Source organism: Diabrotica virgifera, chromosome 10 (assembly GCF_917563875.1).
Source record: "Diabrotica virgifera virgifera chromosome 10, PGI_DIABVI_V3a".
Taxonomy (NCBI): Eukaryota; Metazoa; Arthropoda; class Insecta; order Coleoptera; family Chrysomelidae; genus Diabrotica; species Diabrotica virgifera.
This window is the reverse complement of record NC_065452.1, coordinates 154,697,379-154,709,070: the sequence shown is the minus strand read 5'-3', so window position 1 is coordinate 154,709,070 and position 11,692 is coordinate 154,697,379. Positions and strand designations below refer to the sequence as shown.

The following is an 11,692-nucleotide window of genomic DNA, read 5'->3' as shown; positions in this document are numbered from 1 at the left end:
AAAATGTAAAAGAAACAGAAGATCTTCAGAACAAATACGACCTATTCAACCTGCATAAAAAGGTTAAAGAAATGGCAGGGCTGCAAAAAAGACACCACAGCATAACTTTTTTAGATAAAAATGGAAATATTATGACAACGACTGACGAAAAGCTAAAACGATGAAAATAATATATGGAAGAGCTCTTCGACTATCTTTCGATGACATAGAAACAAGTGTAGAAATTATAAAGGAAGAAAAAATATTGTATGCACTTAAGAACACCAGAATCGAAAAAGCCCGGGGCCAAATCAACTGCCTATTGATATCCTTAAAATAACAGAAAATGAGTACATGGATGTCCTCTTAAAGCTCTTTAATGAAATTTATCTTTCGGGTGACATACCCAATGAATTGTTGACCTCAACATTTATTTGTCTCCTAGAAAAGAAAAATGCTAGGGAATGCCCCGACCACATACTCAAAAAATTATGAAAAGAGCTCTTGAAGGAGAAATAAAGAAATAAAGGTCAATGGAACAACAATTAACAACATTAGATATGCGGACGATACTATCATAATAGCGGACAACCTCCAAGACCTCAAAAGCTAATGAACAAGATAGTTGAAAATGGAGAATAATAAATACAATATATAAAAATATAAAAGAAACAATAAACATCAAAAAACTAAATTTATGAGGATATCAAGAACCCAAAATAATGATGAAAGCCTGACAATTAACGGTAAAACTTTAGAAGAAATTGAAAACTACAACTATCTTGGCACAATAGTTAATCACACAAACAATTACTCCAAAGAAATCAAAGTTCGAATAGAGAAAGCACGAACAAACTTCAATAAAATGAGAAAGGTACTTTGTGCAAGAGAACTGAAATTAGACTTGAGAGTTGGGGTGGCAAGGTGATATATTTTCTCTGCTTTACGGGATAGAAGCATGGAGATTTGGTCCTCAAAGAGATGAATTGAAGGAGAGTGGACAAGGCGCCGCAATGCTGAATTGGTGACTCTGTGTGGTACTTACATAATACATCGTCAGACATATAAAGGCTAACTGGATAAGATTGGCAGGTCAAGTGGTAAGATCAGAGGAAGGCACAGTATTAAAAACAGTGTTTTTTGAGAGACCAGAGAGTAGAAGATCAGTAGATTGTCCCAGAAAAAGATGGAAGGATGATGTTGAAACCGATTTATGGATTATCGTACGCCAATGGGAAATAGAAGCGCGAGATCGTAGAAGATGGATGGCTATAGTGGATGCGGGCGAAGAGGCGAAGACTCATCCCGAGTTGTAAAGCCAGTCAGAAGAAGTTACTTAAGGGACTGTTTACAGTTTCGAGCTCTTATTGTCTCACATGTTTTATGACTTCAGAGTCTTTGATGAAACTTCGTTGTCAGATGTAATACATTTTTTAACGAATTTAGGCGTTGTTTAGATACTGTTGATCTGTTTGTCTTGTACATAGCAGAAATCGCTGGTATTATTAGTTTTTATACAGGGTGAGCCAAAGAAAAGAGTCCACCTCGATATTTGGTAGTACTTATTCGATTTTAAGGAAATGCCGAAACAGGTCGATTTTTATTTTTAAATTTCAATTTTTTTATATATATTTCATACTAGTGACGTCATCCATCTGAGCGTGATGACGTAATCGATGATTTTTTTAAATGGGAATAGGGGTCGTGTGGTAGCTCATTTGAAAGGCTCTAATTATCTATTCAGTAATATAAACATTAATGTGATTATTTATGCAGGGTGATCAAAAAATAATTTTTGAATTAAATTAATTGACGCAAAAAAAAGAATGTATGTAATTTATTTAACTCAAAATATAAGAAAATAGAAAAAAAAGTTTATTTCCCAAATAAACATTTATTTTCGCTTAAATTAAATCACAAACAGCCTCCCACCTACCTCTTTGCAGTTTGAACATTTAATTTAAGCGAAAAGCAATGTTTATTTGCCAAAAAACATCTTTTTTCTATTTTCTGACAGCAATAAAATGTTTTTTGAGTTAAATAAATTACATACATTCTTCTTTTAGCGTCAATTAATTTAATTCAATAATTATTGTTTTGGCCACCCTGTATAAATAATGATATTAATATTTATATTACTGAATAGAGAATTGAACATCCTCTCAAATGAGCTACCACACGACCCCTATTACTATCACTAGTATGAAATATATATAAAAAAATTGTAATTTAAAAATAAAAATCGACCTGTTTCGGAATTTTCTTAAAATCTAATAACTACTGCCAAATATCGAGGTGGATTGTTTTCCTTTGCCCACCCTGTATATTAATAATTTTGTAATTAGAATATTATTTGGGCTATGTTACTATACATAAATATGTAAAAAAACGTAGATCACTTACCTGAGATTCTTCTAAATATTTTAAAACGTCTTGATAATGTTCAGCACAGCTCATTTTTTGAAGTTACTAATTGAGAGGCTTTGGAATCCATATTATCAAGTAAATCTGTAACCAAAAGACGCAGGAATTTAGAGAAAATAGTAACAAATATACAATAAAACAAAAGTACCGATTGCAATGCATCAGATCTATGTTTATAATGGGTTGAATATAAAGGGAACCCGTTCTTATAAGCAACACTTCGAAAAGGTGTCTGCCAAGTTGAACAGGAGAAATAATATTAGCCATAAGTTCCAACAGACAACTTGGAGATCTCTAGGTGTACAGTGTAAAGAAATAGTGTGTTTCCGTATAGATTAACAATCTTCATACACGATAAGGTGATATCCAATTCCACAGAATCCCCTTTACCTTGTACCAATATATACCTGAAGATGTGTGCTTTTAGTCATGACGTACAGTGCCGAAACACTTTCCTTAGCCCAGACCACAGCAATCAAACTCAGAGTGGGCCAATAAGAATGGAAGGGTCGTTATTTGGAGATACTGTGGAGACCACGAGTAGGCAGAAGATCTCTACATATGAAAAAGAGCTATGAAAACCTAGAGATAGTGAGTGCTGAAAAAATTTGGTTATTCTCCTCATGGTTGGACGATATGTCGCGATTTAAAAGTAACATGCATGCTTCTTGGTCAGAAAGGTGGTTTTGCCATGTTTCTTGTGTAAATGGGACAGTAGAGCTAGAGATTGATATTGATGCAGAAAGAACTGACCTGACGGAGTTTTTAAAATCGGAGAGATAAAACTTCTCCGCAAAAACCTGGTAGATCCTAAAGACATTATCTTACTACCTCTACATATAAAGTCAGACCTTATTAAACAGTTTGTAAAGGCATTGCCTAAAGATGGACCTTGTTTCAAATATCTCTGCCAAAAATTCCCAGACAGAGCTAAACTTAATAAAGAAGGCGTCTTTATAGGACCCGATATTCGAAAAATAATGTTCGACGTTAACTTTGAATCCACAATGACCTTCAATGAGAAAGAAACATGGGTATCATTCAAGCAAGTTGTTACAAAATTCTTAGGAAATGTACAAGATCCAGAATATATGGTACTATCGTAACTAAGATGTTAAAAAAGTTTAAAAAACTAGGATCTTTGATGAGCCTGAAAGTTCATTTTTTGGACTCGATCACTTCTCAGAAGTAATCATCTCGATTACTTCTCCGAAAATTTGGGAAAATTAATGAGGAGCAGGGTGAGCGTTTTCACCAGGATATTAAATTGATGGAAAAACGCTACCAGGGTCGCCGAAACACCAACATGTTGTGGGACTACTGTTGGTCACTTTACCGAGAAGCTCTACAAGCGACTCATCGCACAAAAAGCTTCACAAGACAAGAAGCTTCAAAGAAAAAAAGAAAGAAAGTATAAACCAATTCCAACTGACTAGTGAAACCTACATTAATACACTATGTCATTATTTCAAGAAACCTACTGTAAAAAAAACCATGATTGTGATTTAACATAGCGTTTCATTAATTTTACCATATACCGTATAAGGATTTTGAACTATGTATTTTTAACGAAAAGCAGGTCACTCAAAAATTAGGGGTGATATAAAAAAATTATGACCAGATTTCGTTTCTTACATAAAAATCAGCTAATAAATTCAAAAAAGTTTTCAACAAAATTTTTTTTTGGTCTGTGAATCAAAGCATAGGAAAGAAAAGCATGATAAATAGAAGAAAACAACTGCATCAAACACTGGAAGTTAAAGTAGAGCAGAAGAGTAGGTATTAAGAAAGTTAGTGTACTATGCATGAAATTGATGTATATCAGTGATGACTTGATAGCGATGTGACGATATAACTATATAAAATATTAAGTACTACACGAACTAAGAACTGAAGAAGACCAGTCAGATATTTGTTTGTTGTGAAAGTTTATTTTTCTTCTGTTTGCCCTACGTCAGCAAAAAATGGTAAAGCTGTAGATCCAGACCAAATCCCAGTAGAAAGCTTAAAATGCATAAATGGTGAAACCTTAGACATTATAGTAGACTTGTTTAACACAGTGTACAAAACAAGAAACACACGGAAACAATGGTTACTCTCCACCTTTAGTGCTATCCCTAAAGATACAAACGCTTGAAGATTGTAGTGAATACAGAACGATATCATTAATTTAATAGGTTATGTCCTCAAATTATAAATAATTCAAGGTCGTATAAATAAAAAAAAACTGGAAGAAGGAATAGATGATAGTCAGTTTGGGTTCAGAAACGGACTAGGAACCAGAGAGGCGTTATTTGCTTTTAATGTGGTAGCTCCAAGATGCATAGATATATGAATGTGGATGTGCATGTTTGTTATGTTGATTTTGAAAAAGCATTTGACAACGTAAGACATGAAAAATTAGTCCAAATTCTAAAGACAAAAAACATAGACAATAGGGACTTACGCGTAATAACAAACATTTACTGTAATCAAAGAGCACAAATTGTATCTAATAGATAAGGAACCAAGTCCAGAAAATGAAATCAGGAAAGGTGTTAGGCGGGGAGATGTATTATGATTCAATTACTATATTTAATGTATATAAATGAGGTCATTCTTAAAACGACATTTTTAAAAATGAGGTCATTCTTCTCTAATGATACCTTGCAACTTCAACTTCGAAAGCGCATGATTAAATGCTACATTTGGTCAGTCCTCTTGTATGGTGTCGAAGCATGGACATTAAAAATATCCACCATTAACCGTTTGGATTGAAATGTGGCTGCACAGACGTATTCTGAAAGTGCCATGGACGGCTATGCTGACAAATGTGGCAGTCCTTAAGAGAGCAAATGCTACCCGCGAGCTCTTGATAACATCAAATATAGAAAGATGGCCTATTTTGGACACGTAGTAAGGGGAGACCGGTATAATATTCTTCAACTTATTATGATGGGTAAAATCGAAGGACGCAGAGGAATTGGTAGAAAGCAGGCCTCTTGGCTGAAGAATATCCGGGAGTGGACAGGAATAAAGAAAGCAGAACACCTATCTAGAATAGCTCGAGACAGAGACAGTTTCGCCATGTTAATCGCCAACGTCAAGGGGACTTGATAGGGCACGTTAAGAAGAAGAATGTATATAATAAAGCCATTTTTGAGGAAGAATTACTATCTCAAAGTGAAGGAATAATAATTAAACGGAAGATCTATTAACAACATAAAATATGCGGATGACACCGTGATTATGGCAAGCTCTGCTGGACAACTCCAATTACTCCTACATAAACAAGACAAACAGTTTATGTGAAGAATATGGATTAAAAGTGAATATAAAAAGACCAAATGCATGATACAAACTAAAAAAACAAATACATATACAAGCAAGAATACATTTGGGAAACGTACCGATAGAAAGGGTTGATAAATACAAATACCTAGGAACCTGGATTTCAGACAATAATGATCAAACAAAGAAATAAGGGCCAGGATATAAATAGCAAGAAATGCGCTTGTAAAAATGAAAACAGTTCTCTGCAACAAATACCTTAGATTCGAACTGAGAGTAACAGCTTTGAGATGCTACGTGTTTTCGATACTGCAATATGGACTTGAAAGCAGGACATTGAAGCAAGAACACATAAATAAGCTACACTCATTTGAAATGTGGTGTTACAGAAGGATGCTTAGAATAGCATGGACACTGAAGAAAACGAACACGGAAGTATTATGAGAAATGGGCACAGAATACGAAATAATAAATACAATAAAAATAAGAAAGTTACAATATCTGATAATTCAGGAAAAGATAAGAGGCGGAAGGAGTATAGGAAGAAGGAGAGTGCCATGGTTAAGGAATTTAGGGGAAAGATTTAAATGCAGTTCTAAAGAACTCTTTAGAGCAGTGGTAGATAAAGATAGTGATGATGATATACAACCTCCGATTGGGAGACGGCAGTTAAAGAAGAAGAAGCCCTACGTCAAACTATTTTTTTCTAAATACATTATGTAACCTAATATTTTGATTCCGAAAAAAGCGTAGTTTACCTACTTCAATTCAGGAAGAATAACGAAGTCAAACATTTCCGTATTTTTGGAGTAAACAAACTGATATGCTGTAGTAGGAGATGTTTTTAAAGATAAATCAATTCTTCCTGATTAAACAATTGAATGTAAGATATCACATGTTTAACATAAACCCACATTTTTCTCTTTAACGCATAAATAAAATCTTTGGTACAAGGATTGTACTTACATTTTTGGCAAAATTACATTTGCTGGACTGTTAATAACTAATTCAACCAAAATTCGCAGGTAGAATTCCCACTTAACACTACATGTAGGTAGACCCAACGCTTTAATGATGACTTATTTATAGGTAAACGTAAACAAACCAGAGCCATAACGTGCCGATAACACTATTTGGCTAAGATAAGTTGAAGCAGAGGCGGATCTCGACAGGATCTGTGGGTTTCCGTTTGGATCCTTACAGTAGTGGAAGAGGGGTGCTTTTACATTCGCAGAACTCGGAAAAACTAACAAATAATCAGTGGCGGGTGGCGGATCTAGACATTTGCCTTGGGAGGGAAAATTTGCCTTAGGGAGAAATTCCAATGAAACGCCAACCAAAAGACATAAAAAAGATAAACTTTTTTAAACAGATAAAAGCAAGAGATAGATCACCAATCGGTAGAAGAAGTATCGGCCAACCGCGTAAAAGATGGAGTGCTAACATTCCATGGAAGTATCAATCCGCCAATGAACAAGCAGAATTGCTTATAAAGAAGAAAAAGAGGTTAACAATTTATGCCTTTTATGTATTGCATTTATCTCTTTAATTTTTGGTTGGTTGTTTCATTGAAAGTTCCGCCCCCTCCCCCCCACCATGGCAAGTGTTCCCAACCAAGGGGCAAATTTCTAGATTCGCCACTGTTTGTTACTGTGTAGTCGGTGTAGTATTCCAAATAAAGTACGTGCCTCCTAGTGGCGGGATACGGGCAATTATACATTGGCTTATAGGGCAGTCCTAGAGTAGAGATCCTGCCCTACACAGAAAAATGCAAGAGTTTGTGGGGTAATACTGCACTTTAATTGCATTGCTGGTGTGTTGCCTAAATCGTGCTGGATGTGATGCTGATAGAAAAGACATTCATTTATCAAATGTCCGAAAATCTTTTCGGGCCATAATAATGAAAATACCTTCTCCATTGGAATAAAAATTATACTGAAATGATGGCACCTCCTGAGGTAAAATGTGCGGGAGGCAAACTGAGCCTCCGTTCGAATTTCCAAGTGAGGACTATATCACTGAGAATACCATTAGAAGTTAGAAAAATTAAGATAGGTTCTTGGAATTTTGGTAGATGAAAGATACAATTTGTGGTATGTATGGAAAAGTAAACTACGAATGGAGTTGGTATAATAATTGCTGATAGTGAAATGATTGATAACGTAGTAGAAGCTGTGAGAACAAGTGATAGAGTAATGTCAGTGAAATTTGTAATTGATAAATAAGCATTGAATGTTGTGTGTATGTATACTCCTAAAACAGGGCTGGGTGAGAAGAAAAAAGTTTTCTATGATCAATTAGAAGACATACTGAGTGATATTCCATCAGGGGAGAAAATCATAATATCAGGTGATTGGGATGCACGTGTGGGCCAATCAAAGACAGGATATGAAGCAATACATGGAGGACTAGGCTTTGGAACTAGAAAAGAGATACTTAAACTCAACTTACTACGTACAAAAGTGAACCAAATCACTCACAAAAAAAGAAGATAGACATGAATGTAAAGAGTGCAAGGTAATAGTTAGTGAGACAGTAAGGCAACAACCCAAACCATCAGCTACGACAAAGATCAGGAATGGCTAATGCAGTGGAGAGAATAGCAACACTGAAATAAAACTGGGTAGGACTGGAACTGGAACACATTCACATGGCTCGAATGACAGATAACAGATGGACAAAGCGGATACTGGAATGGAGACCAAGAGATGATGCATACCGAAGCAGAGGTCGTTCACCATCACGTTGGACTGATGATCTAAAACGTTGTCATAGGAATTGGATCAAGAGGCACAAGATCGAAACATATGTAAAATTATGAGGGAGATCTATGTCCAGTAGCGGACAAGCAAAAATTGAATGATCAAGGCAACACCAAAAGTTGCTTGTGCTGGAAATTGAAGTAGAAAGACCACAAAAAATCAAGTGGTGGTTGTTAAAAGCTGAGAAAGAAGGTATATTCAGGCAAGAAATAGAAGAACACAGCTGTTAGAATGTGAAAGGAAGCCCTAATGCAATTTGAATGAAGTTAGCCAGTGACATTAGAGATACTGCTACTGAAAAATACTCTGAAAAAGTTCAGAAACGAAGTTTGAAAATAAGAGACTTAATGGTGGTCAAACGAAGTACGAGAAAAAAAAAAAGAGAAGAGAAAATTATATAAAAAGTGGCAAGAAAATAGGTCGGATACATATCTTTAAAAGTATACGATCGTCAAAAAACAAGCGAAAGTAGCAATAACAAAAGCTAAAACAGAGGCTTAGATAAATTTATAACGATCAACTTGAATCGGGAAAGGCGAAACAAAGATATACAAAATGGCCACACATAGAACACAGAAATCAAAAGATTTTAATCAGACTCAAATAATTATAGTCACATATTTTATGTCATAGGAAGGGTGTGTAATCCGACTTCAAAATGGATCGGGTCATCTGATATCGACAAAAGATCGAAGATGGGCTCACAAACTACTGGAATAGAGACCAAAGACGAGGAAGACCACCTATATGATGAAAGAATAATATAATAAAGATTAGCAAAAATTGGTTACAACAGCAAAATAATAAGAAACCTAAATACAAACAGCAGTGGCCAACGGTGGATTTAAAAGAGGCTGATAATGATAGCCTCTAATCTTAGCAAATATAAAATTGCTCTCTCTCTCTCCATAGAAAAGTTTTACAATATCACACGATGTCTAAAAACATCGTTTTTGTTCTATCTTGCAGTACCTAAATCTACGATAACAAAAATACTTAGAACAATAATTATTACTATTTACTAACACTTATTTACTATTTGGCGAGTTATCAGTATTCAATTTGTAAGATTATCCAGACTATCAGAAAATTTGTTTTGTTTTGTAAACAGTTTTAAGTAAGTGTATATATATATACATATATATATATATATATATATATATATATATATATATATATATATATATATATATATATATATATATATAAAATTCCAACTACAACGTTAAAGCTTAATTTAACCGTTATTGGTGTATTCTACTATGTATTTTAAAGTCAATGTCTTGACGATGCTTTGTATGCATTCATTGTATCTCATGAATGAAACTGTATGGTAAATAAGGGAATCTGTTTATGAGTTTCCTGCAGTGATAAATAAATATACAAGGAGGGCTTACTAGTGTTAAATTGTAGTGGTAATTTTTTATCGGTAATATATATATGTACGTATAATTTTTAGTAAAATTTTCTATTTTTTAATATAACTTTTTTCAACCAAACGTCTAGTTTGGGTTCTTTCTTTTTTGTTTTGATTCTTGAGTCTTCTTTTGATGAACAATCGTTGTATTTTGAGCATGCTTTAGAGAAATATCGTCAATCAATCTTCTGATCCGAATAGCCCTCTTTATATGCCAGTAACAATTAAATGTAGAAAACCGTTTATAATAATTATTTATTCAGTAATTTAAGAAGTGAGGACGACAAATAAATGAAATTTGGGTCGAATTGAAGTGTAATTGTTTATAGAAAACTTTTAATAAATGTTGTCCACTTTGTATTATATATTTATAACTCTCGCTTATAACAAATAAAGTGTAGAATATAATAAAACCGAACTGGTATGGCTAAATGTATAAAAACGATGCATAAAGAACTGCAAGAAATAAATATAGGTATGTGCAAACACCAATAAAAAAGGGAAGACGTAGAAAAATAGTTGGAACAAAAAATTTATGAAGTAGAATGAGGAAGGAGAAAAATCTAAAAAATTGAGATTTCAAGCAATAAATTTTGAAAATTAAAAAAAAGTGCAAAAACAAATTATTGCGTATCAAATGTGCTTTTGATAATGTCCTAAAATCAAGTAAACTCCAGCTGTCACTCATAATTATGCCAACAAAATAAACACAAATTAGTCGTGTAATAATGTTATGCATTAATTTCGATTGAAAATGATGTAATGAACGTTTTTAACGATGCTAATGTACCAATTCCACAACATTTTTTCGTTGATTGAATTAAAAGCACACGTGTTTCTGTGAAAGTGTGAATTGAATTAAAAGAATCTTCTCACACTTCGAATACACGTTTAACTAATTCCTAATTAGAGAAAAATAGGAGAAATCATTCCGGTGCGTCGAAAAAATTACCGTTATATACACATAGTATTGTTATGCGAGTATTTATTTGATTTTTCTTAAAATACACTGACTGCATAATTAGACACACATTTGTTTATTGGAGAAACACTGACAACATTAATTAAATTGTAGCATTTAATCCACATTCTCTTTTTTGTAACAGCTACTACATAAATTTCTATGTCAGTCGATGTAGAAATGTCAAGTCTCACATAATCAACGTAAAGTTAGACATGTTAATTAATTAGATATTTAATAAATTAATTCACTAAAAAAATCAGCATACTTTGAAAATCATCTGAAAGATATTGAAGAACTGAATATAGAAATAGAATTTAATGGATTTTACAGAAAATTTAACTTCACAAGAAAAAGGTACAAACCAAAAACATCCCATTGTAAAGATATTGACGGATACCTATGTAAACAAACAAGTAAAATATAATGAACATTTTGAATTAGTCTATAACATCATATTATATAGCTATCAAACTCAAACAAAACAGTAAATAGAGATGTAATAATATGAAGACAATTAACAGAATGGAATAATAATGTATACTTTTTTGAAATGACCATCACCAACACAAACCGTTTTGATTTTCCTGATATTGATATGTAAATCGTGTGTCATACTAACCATCGATACTTATGTTTCACGGAAAATATGTTCAGAACATAAATTAAATTGTATTGGCAAGAAAATACATCCCTATCGTACACCCGTCTGAATACTTATCTTATTTCCTCTGACAGGGAGCCTTCGAATTTTATTCTTGACGTTTGATCCCAGTATAATATTGATATTATTTGAACATCTTGGTACCCTAACAATTAAAGGAGAAGCTGCATACACCTTTTGTGGTTAGGCTGTATGGAAAAATCATTAAATAAAGG

The 11,692-nt window shown here is 33.5% G+C and overlaps 1 protein-coding gene across 1 annotated transcript in view; it reads right to left on the bottom strand.

Moving 5' to 3' along the window:
- The window catches only part of LOC114325425 (rho GTPase-activating protein 7), a 198,042-nt gene that overhangs the window by 121,638 nt on the left and 64,712 nt on the right, over positions 1 to 11,692 (bottom strand). Inside the window, exon 2 of the mRNA XM_050641267.1 lies at positions 2,383 to 2,487. Coding sequence (XP_050497224.1) covers positions 2,383 to 2,436 — 54 coding nt within the window. The 5' untranslated portion in view covers positions 2,437 to 2,487. The remainder of the gene's footprint in view (positions 1 to 2,382; positions 2,488 to 11,692) is intronic.